At 41.8% G+C, this 23,463-nt stretch overlaps 1 protein-coding gene across 4 annotated transcripts in view; it reads right to left on the bottom strand.

Moving 5' to 3' along the window:
• The window catches only part of Phactr1 (phosphatase and actin regulator 1), a 272,986-nt gene that overhangs the window by 222,453 nt on the left and 27,070 nt on the right, over window positions 1–23,463 (bottom strand). For 2 of the 4 annotated variants that reach the window (XM_071613689.1, XM_071613690.1), the window contains exon 1: window positions 905–1,172. The exons of the other annotated variants lie outside the window; for them this stretch is intronic. In XM_071613689.1, the coding sequence (XP_071469790.1) occupies window positions 905–1,157 (253 nt within the window). In that variant the 5' untranslated portion in view covers window positions 1,158–1,172. Of the gene's footprint in view, window positions 1–904; window positions 1,173–23,463 lie in introns of those variants that run through there. 4 annotated transcript variants of the gene reach the window in all.

The following is a 23,463-nucleotide window of genomic DNA, read 5'->3' as shown; positions in this document are numbered from 1 at the left end:
TGCTCTGCCTGTAAAATCTGCTGTCTAAAACTTTTCCGCGACCTTCAGTGGTCCTCCTGGACTCTGCTCTGTGAGCTGCTGGGGAACCGCCTGGAGGCTCCCGCCAATGCACCGCCACAGAGGCGCGTCCACATCTGCAGAGCCTGCGCGCGCCAGCTGTTACTCTTCCTGGCTCCCTCTACCCAGTTACTAGCAGCCCAGCACCCTTCACCGCCTGGCTTCACATGGGATTTAGGGGAGCTCTTGGCTTGCACACGCCCAGGCTCACCTGGAAGATGCTGCCCCACTCCCTTCCCCCTCCTCCCCACATTTGGCCATCAGGCATCATTCCAAGAGGGACCAGCAGCGGCACTCCAAAAACCACAGCCATATTTTACTCTAAACAGACATCATTCCACAACTCCACAAGTCGCTGGGCGCCACGGTGGCCAAGGCCAAATCACCTCTCCAAAGTGAAGCCCCCCGCCCCCAAAGAAGCCCACAACCATAATGCAGCCCAGCAAATCCTAAATCCTATCATAGGGCAAGGACGGGAAAACAGTTAAGGAACCCATGGAGGGGGGAAAGCAGGTGGACCACCTTTTTTTTTTTTTTTAATGTTACTGCAGACAAATCCCCAAACGCCCCACCTTCCCGTATAAAAATTCCAGAGTTGCTCCTTTAACTGCTTCAAACCCCTCATTTTGAGGAGCATATACATCCGTGGGAGATGCAGAACTGCGAGCCGGGTTTGGCTTTGGATGACACTCCGCAAAGTGCCAGGAGGGCGGGCGTCAGGCCTGGGTAGAGGGCGGATGTCCCCGCAGTTCTCTAGGAAGCAGTCCCCCTCCCGCTGCGCCCAAACTGGGGACCGGCAGTGCCACCTCCCGCCACCGCCACCGCCCCGACGGGCCCCAGCACTCACCGTCCCGGGCGTCCTCCCCCCGACTGCAGTTGCTGCAAATGTGTTTGATCTCCTTGCCTAGTTGACAGTGGATCACAAAGGACACGTTGTTGTTGTTGTTGGGGGCGGGCTCCTTCAGGGGCTTCATCCTCAGCAAATAAAAAGCTTTCTTTTTGGGTTTCTCGGCGCTCGCGCCTGGCACCGCGCCCTCCCTGCAGCGCGGCGAGCGGAGCGCAAACCTCCCCGGCTTCGCGGCGCGCGTGGGCTCCGCCATCCGGCCCCCGGGAGCCCCGGGCCGGGCGCTGCTCGGGCCCCCGCGCGCTGCCACTCGCGCCCCTCCGCCTGGCCAGCATGCCCCCGCTTCGCCCCGCCCCCGCCGCGCGACACCAACGCCACCGCGGCGGGGCGGCTGGGGAAGTCGCCGAAGGGGTCTTGACCTCGCCGACCTCGCCGCCCGAGCCAATCCGAATCCCGAGGCCCGAGGAGGGACTGCGGAAGGCGCTCCTCAGTCCTACCTGAGGCGCTCCACTCGCTCCAGCCCGGGGTCTCACGTGCACATCCTCCTCTGGCAGCCCCACCCCTAGGTGATCTGGCCCCAGCAATTCAGAGCCGGCTGGCTTTGCCGCTCCCTCCACTCCCGAGCGCCGGGGCAGAATGCCAGCACACCCCCCGCCCCCCTTCTGCAAGCCTAACGCTGCCAAATGAAAGCAAGATGTACCACACACAAGGCAGCTGAGCCCAGAGCCCTGGGGTGGAAGCGATTCTCGGGCCAGAACAAATTACCATCCTCTGGTGGGTCCCCCATCCATGTCCCCAGAAACTTTCCCGGGAGCAGACAACCTGTTAACTGGATAACTGATGTTTTCACCCCCAGTTGAAATGCACCCCCCGAAATGAAGGGGACCTTACACCAGGATCATTAACACTATCCAGACTCAAATACAACTTGCGACTTTGGAACACTAGTTAATTGCACTGAATCTTCCAGATGTCCTAGCCCAGTGAATAAGGCTTAGCAAGGCAAGGGACATCTACAGAGCTTTTGCAAGAGAGGGCAGTGTCTTAAAGAAGACAACTCCATGGCTTAGTAGCAATGACCACTAAAAGTAATTGAACCTTGACTTACTTTGTTTTTCGTTTTAAATCACATTACACCCAATAAGCCACCAATTCACTCAACCATCCTGAGGAAGTTGTCAATCACAGTTTAGAGAAGCCCCACACCACAATCCCTTTGCTGGCTCTATTTAACAACTATAGAGACTTTGGGGCCCCAAGCTCTGGGATTCTGGCTTGGTAGGACCATGTAGGGCCCAGGAATCTGTCGCTTTTCAAGCTCCCCAGTTTATTCTGATGCAAAGCATAAACTAAGAAACAGGTGTTCACAGCCAGGTGTGTGTTTTCTTTCCACTGCACCCCATTCCCTCTGAGTCACAACGTTGCTCTCTCTTCCAGCCTACCAAGATAGTGGCATTTAAAAAATGTACTATTACTTCCAGTCGTTTCCAGGAATTTCTGCAGCGCTAATTACAATTTCCTGGGACTGGAACTTTTGCAAAAGGCAGGTCATTGCTGGTCTCTCCTCCAACTGGGCATATTCGACATGGACAGTTCACCACCTCACAGGTAAAAGGGTCAACAATCTACTAGGGAGATTAAATAACTGTATCATAATATTCTTCTGTATGCTCAATTCTATCATCATATCATTTACACTATTTCTCATCTGTAAAACATTCTGCCCAAATAAGCACGGTAAGAGTTTCTTTTATTTGGAAAGTCAGGGATCCAGCTGCGATTGTCTGTACCAGGAGATGTCAGGGACAGAAGAAGAAGGCAAGTGTTAGAGCTGTGCCCTCTTTAATTAGATCCTGGTCCCTGCTTGTCTACCAAGGGCTTCCGTAACCTCTCCCTTCTCCCCAGATGACAAGCCCAACCAGTCACAGGTAAATGCCACTAAACCTGCTCATTCTTATCACTGGGTCCCTGGCTAATTATAAACCTTATTTTAGAGGTGACAAAGGATCCACTGGTAATACTGAACAGGTATTGCATTGTCACCAGAAAACATTTGTCATTCTCTTTTTATAATCCTCAGTCTCATCCTCTAAACTGCATCACCTAATAAATACCCTTTGGAAAAGAGGAGACTCTGTATTGACAGCCCATTACATCTTTTCAGAACTGTATTTTTTAAATTATCAGTAAAATGGAAAACCACTTTACTCTCTGCCCCAGAGGTCAGAACAGGAGACCTGCAGAAACCCCATTTGAGCTTATTAAAACAACTGAGCCCAAAGCAATCTTTTATTCACTCGCTGTATTCTAAGTCAAACCTAAGGGCTCTGTGTGTCCCTATCTTAATTGGCTGAGTGGTGCTGTGATTGTAGCATAGCAGACCCTGACACAGCCTTCAGCTTAGGCTCAGATATCAAAGGATGTGCCCCGAAGTGTGTGGGCTCCTTATTCAAGTTAAGTGTGTAAAGGCCTTTGGTTTGCCTTGAAGAGCTGTATTTCTTGTTTGGTGGGCCATCTTCCTAAATTGTACTACCTGAGTTCAAAGCATTTAAGCAGTGATATCCAATATGGTACCCACTTGCCCTGTGTACCTATTTACATTTAAGTTAATTCCAATTCAATAAAATTCAAATTCAGTCTCTCTGCTGCACTGGCCCCAATTCAAGTGCTCAGGAGCCACATGCATCTGGAGACAGCTGTATTCACTGGAGAAACCAATAGAATATTTCCATCATCATGGAAACTTGATCTTGGAAGATGTATGCATTTTCGTGACTCGGGTTGAACTCAGGGACAATTAGTTGAAGTTTCAGAAGCAGAAAAGTGCTGTCTTCTACAGCAGGCAGATAAAGAAGGGACCAAGTGGCAATGTGCCTTAGCACTGGTGGCAGATTGGAAGCTGGTAGCTGTATCTGGTGGCTTCATAAAACACCTCGCCTCAGCCAGCATCAGGGCTAATGTGACCCATATCCAAGCATTTTCTCGACCTTCTCTGGCCACTGTAAGCCACCTCAGCGAAGCCTTTTTCTGATGTCCACTATTATAATTTCCTCATAGCTCTTGATGCCTAGAGATGTCCTTTGTCTCCTCCCATCAGACGAACTTACGTTTAATTATGAACCTCACAATTATGACTTAATTTGGTTGCTATTGTTGATAGTTACCTCCCTGAGTTGATAATGTAAGAAAACTGGTCATCCTACAGTGTTCTAGGGAAAAAAAATATAGGCTCTTATTTTCATTTGTAAAAGGAAGGGAGAAAATATTAAAGAGAAGGAGAATCCAGTGCACTTCATCACTCAAACCCAGGCCTGTGTGGCTTGCATGGAATTTATACAGAGATGATTTAAATAGTGGTGGTGGGGGGGAATCCTGTTATCACTCTCAGTGTCACTGAGCTGCATGACAGTCTCCTCTTCATCCAGTCTTCAGAATATACTTAACCTGTGGATACCCTCCTGGAAACTTATTTGATCTGGACCTTGCTACTCAAAATGTGGCCCCAGGGGCCAGCAGATCTCAATTACCTGGTAGCTTATTAGAAATGCAAGCTCTGTCTCAGAATCTGCACTTTACAAAGAAGTTCAGGTGATCTGGATGCACACTGAGGCTTGAGAAGCACACCCTAGTTGGTAATTTCCATAGGAATCAGCCCAATAATTATCAATTGCCTACCAGAGGAACGGATATTTTGGTTCCAAAATAAATCATAAATAAGACTCCTGATCTCTTGGTGCTTAAAAGTTATGGGAAAGAGGGTGCACTCGATGAATAATAATAATAGAACACACCAAACTGAGTCACAGAACACACCAAACTGAAAATGTGTGCAAATTCATACCTAGGAAGAGCTACGGAGAATAATGCATTTAATCATTCTCATGTGCTAAATGGGGGCCACGTGCAAAGAGAGTTCTGCAGTGCTAATGTGGAAAAGAGGGAGCTCATGGAGGAATTCCCTGGGAAAGTGTATCTGTAGCAACTGGGGCAGAGGGGTGGCAGTAGTGGTGGCAAGTTCCTGGATAAGGAGATTGTGGTGGGGGTGGAGTGGATCCCAGGCAAGCAGCCACTGGTCTGGAAGTACGTGTTAGACCCAGCAAGGGCAGTGACTAAAAACTGTACTTCCCAGAAGATCCCACCACTAGAGTGACGAGAAGGCAATTGCAGACCTTGAAACCCCCAAATCTGAATGTAAGAAGCAGCACGTGAATCATTTTGAACCCCATCATTCTTAGCTTAAAGGAGACACAATAAAAATTAAGGGTAGAGATTTGGAAATCCTGATGAATTTCTGTAACTCCTATGAAAAAGACAGTGGAAATATAACATATTAAGGTCAAAAGACGGCGGAGCAATGGACCCATTCAGAGAGGTGTGCTCAGATAAAAATGACCACACAGTGGAGGTAAGAAGATATTTTTTAAATCCTTTTTTTTCCTTTCTCAGTCATTTTTTTCCTTTGATTTAAACTCCAGTTATCCATCCCATTTTCCTCCCATTTCTGCCCCCTTTCTCATTCCTATCCTCTCTGCAACAGATTGAATGTCAAATCTTTGGAACATATGAATGTGACCTCATTTAGAAAAAGGGTCTTTGCAGATGTAATTAAGGATTTCAAAATGAGGAGATCATCCCAGATTATCTGGGTGGTCCCAGCATCCGACAGCAAGTATTCCTGTAACAGACACTGGGAAAGACATAGAAAAAAGAGGCGGCAGCATGTGAAGTTGGACTCAGAGACTGAGTGACGCAGTCTAGGTAATGCCAACAGCTGCAAGAAGGTAAGGAGCGGGATCTCCCCAAGCACCTCTGGAGGGATCGCTGCGGATCTGACACTTAGAGCTATAGGAAAATAAGAGACTGTTGCTTCAAGCCCCCAACTTTGTTGTGATCATTTGTTACACCAGCCCTAGTGACTACTCTCAAAGCATTAACAATGTTATCATCCTAACATAAGAATAGTACTTAGCTCTTTCTATAGTGTGTCAAAGCCAATTCCCCAAACCACAGCCTGAATGTCTTCTCTGATATGCGGGTGCTAATTCACAATAAGGGGTGGGGGCTAGGGAAGAATAAAGGTACTTTGGATTAGGCAGAGGGGAGTGGAGGGAGGGGAGGGGGCAGAGGGGTAGGAAGGATAGTAGAATGAATCGGACATTATTGCCCTATGTGCATATATGACTACATGACCGGTGTAACTCTATGTTACGTACAACCAGAAGAATGAGAAGTTATACTTCAAGTGTATTCTATTGTCACATGTCACTAATTAGAACAAATTTAAAAAAAAAAAGAAAAAAGAAAAAAAAGCAGAACTGTAAGCAAATCTACAAAGTGCAAATTAAGAAAATGGTGAAAAATTACTTCTCATGAGTTCATGAGCAGAGAAGCGTAGTGTACGGCTGCAGTTGTGCTTATGTGTGTGATGTCATTGCTGGTGTGTATTTTGTTGTTTTGGCAGATGACAGAATGAGCATATGGATGGGATGGAAATAGACTGTCATCAAATGGAGATACAGCTCTCAGACCTTCTCACAGTTAGTAGAGCAGTCCACTCATAGCCACCAGGGATACCTTCCAAGACTCTCAGTGGATGAATGGATGCCTGAACCTGCAGAGTATACCGAACCATATGTATACTACATGGTTTTCTTACCGTAGAACTCTGAAACCTCAGCATAGCATCATTTTCTTCCCTAACTTTTCATTAAAAGGAAGCACTTTGTAGCATTTTCTTCTTCTTCTTCTTCTTCTTCTTCTTCTTCTTCTTCTTCTTCTTCTTCTTCTTCTCTCTCTCTCTCTCTCTCTCTCTCTCTCTCTTTTCATACCCAAATTACCAACATCATTACTCTTGCACTTTGGGGCAATTATTATGTAAAATAAGGATTATCTGAACACAAGCACCATGATACTGAATCAGTTGATCTGATAGCCAGATCAACTTACTAAAAGACCAAAGGGCAGGGAGCATATACAACAGGGATACACTAGACCAAGGGATGATTCCTGTCTGGGGTAGGACACAGCAGGATGGCACAGGATTTCATCACACTATTCAGAATGCTGTGCAATATAAAATGTATGAATTGTTTATGGAATTTTCCATTTAATATTTTTGGACTGTGGTTGACCACCAATAACTGACACTGGGCAAAGAGAAACCACAAGTAAGAGGGGACTTCTGAGTAAGGAGATGTGATCAGGGCTCAATGTGAGAGGCTGGTGAAAATTCTGTAGGCAACTCAGTGATGTACAAGTGGAGCTCATGTTGAGCCCCTGTGCACTGACCCAGCTGCGTGGATTGTTTATGACTGGCATCTCTTCTAATAGGTTGAATGTTCCTTGTGTATCTTGCAAGTCCACTTATTAAACATTTTGCATGTCGCTCTTGCAGATAAAGATTAGAAAGAAGCCACACATGCTTTTCTCTCTCATAAGAAAGGTTTTCTCTCAGTACTTTTCTTCCACCTATGTTTTGGAGCCTAAAATAACACTCTTTTGACCTTCCTTTTCCCATTCTTCTTTCTTAATCCACTCTGTTAGGTTTCTGGTGTGACCTCCAGGGAGAAGTCTGTGCATAGCAGGTATACAGAAACATTTCATGTGGCTGCTTTTAGAACAGGGTTTTTATAAATATAGTTGAGACATCTAAATGATATTCTTTTTCCTTTTTTTATGGAGTTTTTTGTTTTGTTATTTTTATTTTTATTTTTTTTTACTTGTTTGTTGTTTGTTTTAGTTGAGAGTCTTTCCCCCCTAAAACGTTGAATAGAAAGCAAATTTACTTCTAGGCTCATGACGATTATGCTTACCAAGGGATTATTCTGTGCACATTATTCTGTAAACACACAACAGATAGCAACAGGAAGAGAGAGGGTGTTGTTAAAGCAAATGTCATTTTTGTGACTATGACAGGAAAAAGATCAAGGGGGAAATTTTCTGCAAGATCTTGTAGCTTCTTTAAAGTGCTTATTGCCAATCTCCAAGGAAGGCCCTTGTTGTAGGTTTAAAAACTTGGTATCAGCTCTAGTTGCTCATGTCTGGAGGAAAACAGGACAGATGAGGTAGAGCATCAGAACTGTCAAAGATTAATAAGTGAGAACTATGGTTGTTCCAAAGTATTTAGTTTCATTTCATTTTGCTCCAAATTATAAATCCTATAATTAAAAAGAGTTATGATATATGTTTCCTTTTTAGAACCAGGCCTGCCTTTCTTTCTTTCTTCTTCTCTTTTTAGATTTAAACACTTCCAATTACTTATTTTATAGAAGTAAAAGTACCATGACAGAGGTGCTATTAGATGTGTTTATATTCTAATAAAATAAATAAATTAATGAAGCCACCAGTAAAGAAATGACTGCATATGTGTGGTATATTTACAGCACAGTGTCACTAAACATAATGAGTTGAATATAAAAAAGTTGTCTTGGAAGAATTTACACAATATATTATTAAATGAAAAAATTAAAATTCAGAGAACTGACTATACCTAGATCTCATTTTTATCAAACACATATTGTGGATATTAATATTGTTCTCCAAATATGTCTGATGTACCATCTTTTTAAAAAATATCTATTTTTTTAGTTATACATGGACAAAATACCTTTATTTTATTTTTACATGGTGCTGAGGATTGAACCCAGTGCCTCACACATGCAAGGCAAGTGCTCTACCTCTGAGCCCCAGCCCCAGCCCCTGATGTACCATCTTGAGGTACAAGGCAGGACTGCAGTTTGTACAGCCAGATCCTCTTATGGGTGGGCAGAGCCAGGTCACCAGTTCCAACCTTTGAGTGATAAGCTGATTTCAAGATGGTAGCTGCTGCTTCTGGGATTCTGGAGTTATATATAAGCTATATTCTAATAGCTTATATAGTTTTGAATGTCCCTCAAAGACTTGTGTGTTGAAGGCTTGGTTCCAGGGTGGCACTATTAGGAGGTAAGGGAACCTTTGAGAGGTGGGGCCTAGTGGGAGGAAGTTAGGTCTTTGGGGGCGTGTCCTTGAAGGGCATATCAGAGGCCCTTCCTTCCTTTCCTGCTTCCAGGTGACTGGGAGGAGCACAGCCTCCTCTGCCACATGGTCTCGAAACAGGACTAAGCAACCATGGACTGAAACCTCTGAGACTGTGAGCCAACATAACATCATTTCATTATTAATTATCTCAGGTGTTTTGTCACAGTAATGCAAAACTGACTAAAAAAGAGCCTTGACAATGGTCATACTAATGAGAAACAAGCTTGTGTTGTCTCAAGAGACTGAAATTTTGGAGTTGTTTTTAACTGCAGCAGCATCTAGCCTAGCCTATCAAGATAAACACAGCAATGGTGTGTGTGTGTGTGTGTGTGTGTGTGTGTGTGTGACCTTATTTAATCAGCATACCAACACCCTAAGATGGAACTACTGTTTTCCTTTCACACTTCGGGAAACAGCAACTGAGTGGGATTCAATTCTTTTCCCAGGTGCCACAAATTAGCATCTTGCCAAGTAGAAACAGGAGCTGAAATATGTGTAACAGCCACGCACACCTTTCCCTCCCCAAACATCCCCCTGACATCCAGAGAGCCAGTAGGTGTTTTTCATCAGAGGACCCTCAGCACTATTTTAGGACAGAAGCATATGGCATCATAAAACACAACCAAGAAAGGTTATCAGAATACAGGCACAGGACACAGAAACCTTGGCTGCCACGCCGAGCAGAGCGGCTGGTGGTAAAGGGGACAGGGATAAAAATAGGACGCACAGTTTCTTATCTATTATCTATATTGGCAGATTCCTGCCCTTTCAATCTTTAAAACAGGCTGCCGTTGTGCACTCGCCAGTGTGATCCTCTCAGGGGTGGGGTTGTGTCTAAGGTGCAGTGAGCCTCTCAGGACGATCGGACAAAAGATTAGGGCCAGCTAGTGATAACCAGCCATCAGGACAGAATCACCACTGTTGCTCTCGAGCAGGTGCAATAAGGCCAGGGGATAACGTCACACTGGCTGCCACCGAGATTGGCCCTTTCCCAAGTGTGAGAACTTTGGTTGCCCCTAAACTGGAACTGGGTGTGCATGACACTCTGGGTGGTCAGTCTCAAGGATATTTAAGAATTTTTGACAGGTACATAAAAGGGTGACATGCAAATGACATCTTCCAAAGAAGATGGTCTAATTCACTGAGGAAAACTTCAACATGTCCTCTAAGACTTGTGAAATAAACCATCAGAGGAACAGTTCTGCTTCTAACGGTGAGGCTGCACCCTGTTCCCAGAGCTCTGGGAGCCTGTGATCTGGTGAGCTTCCAAAATGATTTTTTTTTTTTTTTAATAGCAGAGAAGTCAGGCTGAAGAGAAATGAAATTTATTTTGATAAATTACATTTCGGTAGAGCTTTACCTCTGTAATGCATATTATAATCCATACAAATTATTACAACAATTTTAGCACCACCCATTTGGGGTGACGGTGATGAGCTTATAGGAAACAGGGCACTGTGAAGGAGGCAGGGGGAGCAGGAGGGATGTGTTATTTGGTGAGCTTCCTGTGTGTTTGAGAAATTCTGCTCATCTTTTTATAAACAAAAAATTCAAATTTTTTTCATTGTATGTTCATCTATAAAATACACTTAGATAATAGCAAGTAGGCTCAATATATATTAACATTAAATGTTGTATCATATTGTGTGTGTTGCAAGGACTTTAAAGCTTTAACCAAGAATTTCATCATTGAATCCTCAAGATAGTGCTAAGATTTGAGGTGTCTGGCCACCATCTCACAGGGAAGAAGCCAGAGAGATGAAGTTGCAAAAACCTGCACTGCACAGACACAGCAGAGCCCAGTCTGAAGTTAATGGAGGCCAGACAAATCCACCTTCACCGAAGAAGAAGGCTGTGGTCCAGGATTTGCACACAGGAAAGAGGCTACAGTGAAGGCAAAAATATCTTTCCAAGCTCACCTACCAGAAAATTCCCAAGCACTTTCTAATGATGAAGAACCAACCTGTGATCTGTGTTAAAGTGCATCTACTTGCTCACAATGGATATACATCTACTTTTCTATTTTATAGTTTTTTTTTTGAAGGGCTTCAAAATGAATAATCTTTCTACACCCGATCTTATAATGTATTTTAAAAGCATGTTAAAACATGCCTATTGTTTTTTTTTTTTTTTTTTTTTTTGGCATTCAGCAAGTGGAAAACTGGAATTATCAAACTTCAAAAAAAAGGACCAATGGGGTGCAGTGCATATCCGCCCCCCCCCCCCCACCAGTCCCTTGTCCTCCCAGCACATTTATTCTCAGAGGCTGAGGCAAGAGGTTGGCTTAAGCACAAGAATTCAAGACCACAGCCTGTCTAAATAAAAAGAAAAAAGAAAAGAAATTGAGAAAGAAGATAAAGATCCGATCCTTACTCTGTTTTGCCATTGAATCAACATATCTTTACATTTTGCCAATTAAATGTGTAGAAGCTGTTTAAAGGAAATCTTGTGAAAGTGTTAACCATGAGAAGTTCCTTTTCCAGTCACCCTTTTGTTAGTTTCCTTTCTTTTCCTTTTCCCAAACTGGCAATATGCCAGGGAGACAGGGAGCCTGCCAGGTTAAGTTCCCCTGACTTTAGGAGGACAAACCACGCCCTCCCAGGCTAGTGCCTCCCAAAGCAATGAAGCCCTTTAATTAACCTTGCATCATCTCAACCCTAATCTTAAAAACATAACACTCCTATTGCTTGCAAGAGAAAGGAGCAGACATTGTTGGACCCCCTGAATCTAGTATGCAAAAGTCACAGCTCCCACACGCTGTCCTTAAGGCACTTATTCACGAGACCTATAAGCCTTCCCACCATACATTCATGAGCCCATCCACCACATATTAGCACATTTGCTTATTAGGGTCTTCTAATTCTTCTCAAAAGGTGCACATTTAGCTGTGAATTGTTTGAGAACATATATGCACAGTTGAGAATTATTATCCATCATTACACTCATCTAACGTGAGCCCCCAAGGTGGGTATTGGCAGTGCTAAGCTTGGTGTGTGACAGTTGCATACCATCAAACAATAGCTGACACTGCTTCAACTTTAAGTACATCTTCCAACAGAGACAGACTTTGTGATTTGCACCCCTGTGCTTTAAAGTATGAGGAGACACAGGAGAATCATAGCAAATAATGTCTGCTTAAAATTTTCCCCAAGTTTCCTTAAAGTCTTAATGAGATAGAAAGATATTTCTGCATGGACTAAAAAGAAAGCTAAACTAATTTTGAGAAATAATAAATAAATAGAAGAAAAATCAATAGAACAGAGGAAGGGGACAGGGGGAGGGACAAGGAGAGGGAAAGGAGGAATTAATGAGTGAAGCAAATAATATTCCATGCTTGTATAATTATGTCAAAATGAACCCCCAAATTACATGATGTAATGAAATAATTTAAAAAACTCTAAGAAAAAAAAGAGTTGAGCTGCTTTTCTGTAAATAAATATTGAAATACATATAATTGCATATAATGCTTTGGAGTGTCAGTGACATCTTGCCAGGGTCTTCAGGAGAGACCCTGAACTACGGAACTAATAGAGCTGACACACTGAATTGTTTGCTGAAGGAGATGAGCAATGTGCCGCTGTGTTCTCCAAACCAATTTTAGCTCAAAACTGTATAAAAGAGGAAAAAGATGATGGCCCAGGAAGGAGAGGGTCCATTAGCTACAAATGTACACCGAAACATTAATTGTAAATAGACGCATGCATTTAATATCAGGAGGGGACTGTGCAGAGCTTTGAGAGCACTGGTCACTAGGGCAATAAATGAATGAATCAATAAAACCCTCATCTTCAACTCCAGATTGATTGGAATCTAGATTGATACTACTATCCATGATCCCTGCATACCAGCCACCAGTCAGTGTCACCTGAGCTGATATCTCCACTGATGACCATCTTACAAATTGGGGGAATCCTTCATGGACACTCTGGTCTAACCATGGCTAATGCATATGATTACATATGACTCCTAAAGGAAGACATGGAGGACCAGGAAACCAGAGTGAGAAGATGTGAAACAAGAGTCCTTCTTCAAAGTGGGGAATACTCTTCTGGTTGGATTTCACTTTTTTTCTTTTCTTTTTTTTGCAGTGTTGGGGATCAAACCCACAGATGCTGGGCAAACGTTCCACCACTGAGCTACACACCCAGCCTCCTCTGGCTACACACCCAGCCTCCTCTGGCCACACTCTGCTAAAAGGTATAGCTGTGTCACACAGTGCCTGGAGTTACCACCCAGGTAATCCATTCACATGGATTTAATCATAATGTGGATTGGGTTTTGAGAGCCTCAACCTAACCAGAGGTTGAGGCTCTCTCATAACCCAGTCATTTCACCTCTCAACTTACTTGCATTTTCTCACACATGAGCTTTTAGAGGACACCTCATATTGAAAAACCAGCCTCTATCTCAGAGCAAAGCCTGTCCAAGGAAGGGACATGACTTTTGTCCTTGGAAAGACCCACAGAGCACTTCTAGGCACATTCCCACCCTGCTAAGTGGTTTATCTACAAATAACAGGAGAGATCTGCTGCGCCTGGTGTCCCTGACTCAATCAGGCTAGGTGAGGACCCATAACAACCCCCTACCAGCCACCAATCAGCATAAGACAGGGAAATACCTGGGATGGCAGATGACCCCAGTAGTTTATGGTGTTGGGAAACCACGTAGTTCAGCATGAACACCCCTCTTGGCTTAAACCAATCAGTTCAAACGAATCCCCCTCTTGTAGTAACCAATCACCCTTACCCAACTTGTTCCCGCCAGTGAATGTGCTAATCATGTTTTAGAGTTGTTTTATGATTTTCCCGCGGTGTGTGATGATTTGCTAAGAGATGCTATGATGTATGTGGGGTCCCTGCCTTCCTCAAAGAGAGTATAAAATTGCTGCAAACCCTGGGCTCGGGGCCTCTCAGCGTCACAGTTGCTGTGTGTGTGCGCGCGCGGAGGACCGAGCTAGCTCGCAATAAACACCTCTTTGCTGCATACATCGATCTTGGTCTCTGGTGGTCTTTTGGGGGTCCCGAATTCGAGCATAACAATATCTAACCCATAACAGGTGCTTTTATTCTTTACAATTTAAAACCTAGATAGTCCGCATGCAATATCACCCCCAGCCTGGTTTCCATTTTCTAGGCTGCCAGATTCTGCTAAAAGGTATACCTGTGTCAGAGAAAGAGAGAGAAAGGGGGGGGGGGGGAGAGAGAGAGAGAGAGAGAGAGATGAGAAAGAGGCAGGAGAGTCCTTTTCTGGGAGAAGCTGAATTTCAGAACATTACAGAGAATCCTTGAAAAAGATGATTATGTTTATCGGCGACTGCAGGTGGTGCTGGGCAGGGTTATGAATCAAATTGATTTGCAATGTATAGTCATGTTCTAAAATTCATCATTGCAGCCCCAGATCACTGTCCTCCTGTATAAGCTGTTCTCCTTCCAAGGTCACCCTTTCTGCCCGTCACATGGGTTTGCACCCTCAGCTCTACGATCGCTCCTTCATCTGAACACAAAACCAAGCCTTATGAGCACCTTTTCCTAATTCCTTCCTTATTTAGGATGAAAAATCATCCCCAACTTTCGGGGTGAGATGAGACTGCACCCCCATTCTCATTCTTCAGAAATGTGAATGAATAGATTTCTTCCATTATTCATTCCCATAAAGATCCATAAACATCATTTATAATGTATTATATACCTGTCTGTATGCACCCCAATATGATTTTCGTAAAACTGTCTACTAGGGAACATTTTCCTTGGCAAAGTGTGTCCCTGATTCCTCCATAAACCTTTCCTGAGGATCTGTTCTTCCAGAATGCCAGGGCAAGTTAACCTGAATTACAAAGATAAAAACTTTCAGAGGGGTTTCCCCTCAAAATGACCAGTACGTTCCTTGATTGATAGAAAGAGGAGGCTGGACCAGGAGGTGATGGCTAAGGTCTTTCCAGAAATGCAATTCTTTGCCTCTTACAGATGTTAAATTGCAACTCTTGGAAGTATGTTGTGGAAAGAAAGAAGCATGAAGAATTGATAGTGTTGGAAGTGGAAAGTGACGCTCGACAGAAATGAGAGCTCGCAACAACCATTTAACCTTCCGGAGATATCCAATCTTGATCGACAGCCAAGACAGGCTTCATCTTCTTCCTCTGTCACAGCACCTTTCACCACCTTGGTACCTCCTACCACTTCCCAGAAGCCTCCTCCAGGGGACTGACTCCCCACTGACATCAGCCATCTCCTCACCTCTCCCAGGATCCTCTTTCTCCTCACTGTGTCACAGCATTAAGAAGCACATGTGGGAAGAGGACGCAGCACGCTTTGACAGACGCCTGGCTACCTGCTCAGTCCTGGTGCCCTTTTGGAACCTACTGCATGCATTTATTGTAACATTTACTATAACACCCTGTATGCAGTTAAGCTTTCCTTATGAAATGCTTTAAAGAAAAGGAAAAGATGGAAAATGCAATCCTTCCCACCTCTGCATTTAGATTTTAAAATGTTAACATTGCATCTTGATGTCTTTACCGCTTTAAAAAGAACAGAAAGAAATAAAAATTACAGATGCAGACGAAGACCGCCAATCTTCCCTTTTCCATACGCTTTCCAAGAGGCACTTACTATCCTGAATCTGGTGATTGTGTAACCCTTCTGTATTATTATTATTATTATTATTATTTACTTTTACTATATATGTGTGCATTTGCAAGCACTAGATTAATATTGCTTTGTGGATTTCATATGCACATAAATGGCATCACATTTTAAGAATCCTTTTGTAACATTCTATATTTAACACTAAATTTCAAGATAATTGCATTTTGATTCATGCAAGATTCATGTAGATCCACTCCACTCATATTTCCTACTGTATTAGAATTCCAATATGATTAGACCAAAGCTTTTTTTTTTTTTTTTTTTTTAAACAACTCTTATGTAGGGCTATTTAGTTGGTATCCTAATTAGGCAAAGACAAACAATCCTACACTGCGCATCCTGATAAATTCTCCTTTGTACTCTGTGCAATAGTTTCTCCAAGGAATTTAAGTAGAATTGGAACAACTCTATCATGGTATATGCACACGGCTAGCTTAGTCATCGACAGTGTCTCACAAAGTCACTGTCAATTCCACGACACCCCAGCATATGGAAGTTTCCTCTCCACCTATTTGTCACTTGGTGTTATCAATATTATTATTATTATTATTATTAGTAGTAGTAGTAGTAGTAGTAGTAGTAGTAGTATCCTGGGTGATTTAATTGCTATATACTATATTAGGTAGTCACATTTCTCCTTTGGCAAACTGATTTTTCATAATTTTGTCCATTGATTGCCTGTATTTTCTGTTTTTCTCAATGTTTTGCAAAGAGTTTTCTTCTGTTGTGACAAGTGTTTATAAACTGCATGTTTAGGTTGAGTCCTTTATTAATAGTTTTTTTTATGTGTTCTTTGTCATATAAAAGATCTTTTTTTAAAAAAGTCAAACAGCAAATGTCTGTATTATTTTCTTAAGTTTTTGACTTTCAAAGAAATTCCTTCTTATGATGAGATTTACAGTCTTCACCTGTATTTGCTTTTTAAAAAAATATTTTAGTTGTAGCTGGACAAATACCTTTAGTTTGTTTATTTAGCTCTTTTTATGTGGTGCTGGGGAAGGAACCCAGTGCCTCACGTGGGCTAGGCAAGCGCTCTGCCACTGAGCTACAATTCCAGCCCCTATATTTGCCCTTAAAAGTATACATATAATTAATCCATCCAATTTGTTTTTTAATTATGAGGTGAGTTTAAAAGACTATTTTATTTTTTATAACATGGGGAGCCATTTTCTCCTGGGTCCTATTATTGAATTGTACATTCTTTCTTCATTGATTTATAAAACAATTTTTTATGTCAATTGAATTATATTACATATATTTTATATGTATTTTAAGATAATTATTGTGTTTTTCTATGCTGTGTTAATGTAGTAAAATCCTGAATAGATTTTCTTGGTTAAGCCAACTAAGAATAGAATTATTCTAATTGGCCATGGCATTTTCTTTTAAATATCTTGTGGGCTTTGGTTGAAAACATACGCAGGGTTTTTTGCATCTATGTTCATAAGTTAGATGGAACTATAAATTTTCTCTCTCATATGGTACTTGACTAGTTCTTATAAAAGGATTATATTACCCTCGTGAAAAGATTTGTGAAGCATTCCTTTTTTCTTATTTCTTTAACAGTATTGATAAGGGAGAGGCCACACGTTGTGTCTCTAAGAATATCTATGTAAATTAAGGGTAATTCTTTTTTTTTTTTTGCACTGGGGATTGAACCCAGCCAGGGATGCTCTTCCACTGAGTCACATCCCCAGCCCTTTTTGTATTTTATTTTGAGCCAGGGTCTTCCTAAGTTGCTGAGGCTGGCCTCAAACTTGCAATCCTCCTGCCTTAACCTCCCAAGTAGCTGAGATTACAGGAGTGCACCACCACAATCAGCTTATAAGGGTGATGCTTCTTGAATGTTTATTGAAATTCACCAGCAAAACCTTTTGGCCCCAATGATTTTTAACTGGCAGAGCTTTTTATTGTGGGTTCAATTACCTTACTGACTGCAAAGGTTTCAGTTTTCTACTGCTGCTTCAGTCAATATTGGAAATTTGTAGTTTATCTAGAAAATTTCTCAATTTTATTTGTTTTCAAATTGACTTACATAAAGTTCATATTTCCTTAAAATGTTTAAAAATTTCCTGTTAAGCAGGACCCTCAACTCTTTATATTACCTTCTCTTGGGGTATTCATAATGAATTTTGCCAGAGATCTGCCTATTTTATTAATATTTTTGAAACATTATATTTTATTTTTTGAAGTCTTCTATGATAACCCTGGATTTCCTTCCCAGTAATTTCTTCCCTTATTTAAATATTTTCTTTCTTCAGTTTTCGAGTTAGTGTTGTTGTACTATTCATTATTTCTTGAGTTGACTGTGTGGTTCATTAACAGTGAATATTAATTATTTCTTAATACAGTTTATGTCTATTTAAAGCTATAAATTTACCTTCAATACCACTTGCAAATCCCATGTATTTTTTAAAGTACTTTAAAATTATCATTTGGTTCTAAATATTTCATAATTAAATTATAATTTATTGTGATATATGAATCTATCAGGTGTTTAATTCCAAACATATTTTCAGCAATAGTTTGGTATTGACAGGTGGCATTATTGCACTTTAGAGAAAATGCTTTGGATGGTATTAATGCTTGGAATCTGTTGATTTTTTATGATCCAGCTTGTAATTAATTTTTAAATGGCCCATATATTAAAATAATATGTAGTCTTCAATTGTTGAATGTATACATTAAAGAAAACATGTTAGTTGAGTTGTTCCAACCTCCACTATACTTACATTACTGAGCTATCCCGTTGCTGAGAAAACATGTTTTGGAAAAAAAAAATCCTCATTTATGATTTTGGATATTCAATTTTTCCTTATAATTTTTCATCATTGGTGTGTTTTATATTTGGAGACTATTTTGTTGGATTTTTATATCTTCCTATGAAAGATTCTCCTTCTCATTAAGTGGTAATGATAATCATTAAGTATTAATCATTCATCATTAAGCATTAATGACTATCATTAACAATTTTCCTTATCTTTAATGATGCCATTAGCTTTAACACCCACTTTATATGATAGTAATATTGGCGTGCTAGTTTTCTTTGGTTAATATTTGCTATTGTATTATTGGTGCATTATCTTTTCTCTCTGACTTTGAGCTGAGAGATTTGATCTATTTACAATTACTGTGACTCGTTTGTAACATATTATTTTGGTTTTAATTTGCCTTTGCTCCTCTTGGGCTCTGATTGATAGAGCGTTCTTTACTTTTCTCTTTTTCCTTCCTCTGGTTTGGAAGTGATATGTTTTGTTTCTGTTTTCTTTTCATCGGTCTTTAAAGCATTAACATGTTTTTGTTTTAATGCACCTGGCTAATATATTCTCAACAACCCTGGGATGCACAGATCTACTCTCCCTACTCTCTTCTCATGATTATAGCCTTGCTTTAATTTCTAGCAGATTTGTAATTCCTCATTTTGAAAAAAAAAATCCACCATTTAATTTTTTTTTTTTTTTACCTTTACAAACATATTTATCAGCTTCACATCTGCCCCTTGAATCTCACTCTTTTTTCTTCTTAGGTTATCCTTTCCTTACAAATACGTGACTAGTTCATTTCATGAGGATCATTGACAGCAAACTCAGATTCTGCTGACTTATTGGCATCAGTATTTATACAATGATTATTAACCAAGAAACTATGTAAGTAGTTAGAATCTTTAATTAGCACTAAACATAGTGGTCTCCTATCTCTGACTTCCTCAGCGATTATTATTTTTCACATTTGTTTCTTAATGAGCTATTCTTTATGGTGTTTATCTCCAAGTGTCTAAATAGTATGCTCATACCATTCTCTTAATTCATTAATTTACAGTATTATTTACTATATATTAATGAGGAAGATTGAGCTACCTTACACCTTCCTGCTTTCCTTTCCTCTTTCATTTTTATAAAATATTTTTTGTTAACTATTCCATGATTTCATTATTTTTAATTTTTTTATGTAGTTGTAGATGAACAGAATGCCTTTGTTCTATTTGTTTATTTTTATGTGGTGCTGATCGAACCCAGTGCCTCACGCATGGTAGGCAAGCGCTCTGCCACTGAGCTACAGCCCCAGCCCCATGATTCCATTATTTTGACTTTGCTAAAATGGTTCACTGGGATTCTATGATATTACTTCCCATTTTAAACATCTTTTCATGTTGCCTGGAATTAATGATCACTTAAAAATTATTTTCTGATATTTCTTGAAGCCAATCTCTAATTCTTTCTACAGCAGGTAGAAATAGGTTCTCATTACAACCCCTTATGCAGCCAAGCCTCATTCCTCATTCCTGGGTGTGCTTGTGTGCCTTAGCCCAGGTACTTTTGGATTCCACTCCACCAAGGAGGAGAAGCTCGCATCTCCTGAGGATGAGACAGAGAAGTAGCTTTGCCCCATCCTGTGGAAGTAGATCTTGAGGTACCGACTACTAAAGATTTATTCTAAAGGTGCAAGGTCAGTGCCCCAAGACTGGTAAAAAGGAGAAGCCAAAGAAAGATGAGAAGCAATGCTAAATAATGCACATTGCACTGGTCACTGCTCCACAGCAAGCCACAAAGAGTGCAAAGGGCAATTAGGTGTTGAGAGACAGGGAAAGAGACAGTGCAGGGGGTCCACGGGGTGAGGAGGGCAAAACAGAGCCATGGGGAAGTTCAGGGGGAAGAAGGAACAGTTTCTCAGTTCCCTCCTGAGACGTATGGCCTATCCCCCAACTTCTCCACACATGAGTTTTCTTTCTGTAAAACTGGTGCTAGTCCTTAGTGGGTCATGACAAGGCTTGATTGAATTAAAATGCAGAGACAACAGGAACAGGGTTTGGGACACACAGAATGTGAGGGTTAGATATCATTATTGCTTTTTTCTCTTCCATATCCCACTATAGACCCTATTTTTCATTTTCTTATTTCTCAGGGCTTCATTTTGAGGGATTTCCTTAGGTCTTCCAATTTAATAATTCTCTCTTTGATTGTGTCCACTCTGTTATTTAATCCAAGCAATTTAATTTGAAAGACTGTATTTTTCATTTGTAGGTGTTTTCTTTCTTTTTCTAGTCTAACTTATATTGAGTTATTGTTTTTGATAATAGCCTCTTCTTCCTCTATGTTTCTATTTATTCATTATTTTCTTACTGTGAGCACATATATTTTGTAGTAATTTCTAGATTTCCCTCTTATTTCTATTTTTTCCTTTGTCACGTCTGCTGACCCTCCTTACTGTGGTCTATTTCTCCACCTGATTTGGATCTTTCTCATTGTGAGTTTACTCTCAACAGAATATTCTTTCTTTTTCTTTTTTTTCCCCCATTGGTTCTTTTTAGTTATATATGACAGTAAAATCCATTTTGATCTACTTATACTAGCATGGAATATATCTTATTCTAACAGGATACTTTTTCATGCCCTCTACAGTCACTTTTAATTTGTTTCTATCAGAATTCCAGCGATTCCAAGGTCTTGTCTTCACTTTTAGCCCTGGAATTCCTGACTCCTCTACCAGGAACTGGGACCCTATAAGCTTCCAGTTTCAACTTCTCCCAGGACCCTTCCTGCCTCTACCCAGATCCTCAGGGCTTAAGGCCCCTGGTCCTTCCCAGTCCTCAAAGGCAAAGTTTTTGTTTTGTTTTGTTCCCCTGTTTACAAGTTTATTACTGGGTGGTTCCTTGAAGAGGCTTCACTTAAGAAGGGTCTTAGCTCATGGTCTCAAGCAAACTCTAGGTCACATTTCTTGTCCTCGAAGAGGGCACTGAGAGTGGAGCCCTCAGTATTTTGAGAGCTTGCGCAGGTGAGATTCCCTACAGCAATACCACTCTAGTCCTCTCTGCTGCTGCGGAAGCTTCTTCTGGTCATTTCTTTCCATGTTTCCCTCCCCCCCAGTCCATGAGCATCTCAAAGGCAAGAATTGATGTCCCGCCCGCCACTTCTCCCTGCTCCGCTTTGCCAGCTTCTAGAGCAGTCCCTGGCATGTCATGAACAGGAGCTTGGTAAATATTTGATGAATGAATGAACTGAGTTTAGGTGCATTTGACATCCACTAAGAAGTTCCCTGCAATTTGTCACTTGCAACCCGATGCAGGATGGGTCTAAGTCCCAGCTAAGAGACATCGTATAGGCGGATAAAGAGGATGACAGAAAGATGCCCAGAGTTGTCTAGGGGGCCTGATTGCTCTGACCCCATCTTCAGCTAGTTTTCTTCCTCCCCATTTGAAAGATTGTTTAAATAATTAAAACTGTATTGAGACCTAAGAATAGCACTCGGATGCTATGAATAGCCTCTGGCCACCTAGTTATGCAACCCATGGAAACGAGGCAAGGAGCTTTTTGACCATTTCATTAACAACTTTGTGTAGATCTTCACTTTCTTAAAAATACAGGGGACTTCATTTTGAATCTGTTTACATTCCAGGAGGAAGGTATTCTGATTTCTCCTTTAACATCTATCTCTGGGAGATTTGGGAAAGGGTTTGGAGGAAGGAAAGAGGCCTGGTCTTTAATTAACCTGGACATCCTTCTCCTCCCTTACTTGAGTCAGTTGTTTACCTTCTGAACATAGTAAATCACAATCCATGCTAGTGGGTGTGGGAAGACAGCTGGGGGTGCAGTTCAGTGGTAGAGCATTTACCGGGCAGGTATAAGGCCGTAAATTCAGTCCCTAGCACCGTACAAAGAAAACTGCAGATACTAATTAGGATTTTGAAAGACCTTTCCTAATATATATATTTTTTTAAAAGACACAGAAACAGTATTTCAATGACACAATTAAGTAAGGTCATATATTCTGATTTAAAATTTGTCGGCTTCTCACATTAAGGACTTGATATTTTCATTATCTGAAATCCTGATCAAGCTTTAAATAAAGTGTATACAGAAAACATTGGGCATGTGATTCTTCGCCCACCCCGATAAAAAGACATTATAGTTTAATCTAATTAAATGGAGCCCATTCTGTTCTGGGAACGCTCCACGAGACTGCTGGCCTCTCTTCCCAATGTGCCTCGTCACCCAGCTTCTACCTCAGAGGCCAGCCAGCTCCATATGGCAGCAAAATGATGATCGGGGAGTTTGAGTTCTTCAGTTAGTTTGGTTTTGTTTTTGTAAGGAAGAAAAAGATGCAGGACAAGTCTTTGTCAGACAAGAATAAATCAAGAAGCAGAAGGGATCATACTGGGGATCAACGAAGGGAACCATTTTAATGCAATCCAGAAACCTGCAGAAGATGACCTTTCTGCGTGGCGGGCTCTTCACGGCGCTCTCTGCTGGGCAGGTCTTCTTGCTGGAATGGAATGAGCTGTTGGAATCACTGAGCTCTGACTTATTGCTCAGCTTTGGTAAGTGGAAAATTTTCCAGCATGAGCCACTCGGTGAAGGTACAAGGGGAACCTACACCTGCTCACCATCCTGCAAACCAGGGCCACCCCCAGGGTGTCAGAGTCCTTGTCTACCGAAACAATTAGCATCCCCCTGGATCTGTGTGCTAAAGCCACCTCACCTGCTGTGTGAAAGGAAGGGCATCCCAGCTGCAGAAGCAATCTGCTCAGCAGGCCATTCCCCTGGAGCAAGGGACAGGTCACATGGCCTAAGACCAACCATGGGGGGCGGGGGAGGGGGTGGCTATCTCCTTGGAACAGCTGGTCAACCCTACATGCCAGGGATGGGGTGCGATGGAATCAGGAGGTGGAAGAATATTCCAAAAAGGAGAAACGGGAGTCCAAGGCTCCCAAGTTTGGTCTGGGCTCAGGGCTCCACACTCAGAAAGCTGCTGCCCTGCCATCCCAGGCACCCGACAGAAAACTTCAAGAAGATTCTTCAAGGTGGGTGTTGGAGGGGTGAGTGGCTCAGGAGATATCTGAGGCTGAGGGCCCAGTCAGGAAGCCTGTGGTTCCCTGGGTCTAAGCAGCCATGAGCCCACATCCCA

This window comes from Marmota flaviventris, chromosome 6, assembly GCF_047511675.1.
Source record: "Marmota flaviventris isolate mMarFla1 chromosome 6, mMarFla1.hap1, whole genome shotgun sequence".
NCBI lineage: Eukaryota > Metazoa > Chordata > Mammalia > Rodentia > Sciuridae > Marmota > Marmota flaviventris.
This window is presented reverse-complemented; position numbering and strand designations above follow the sequence as displayed.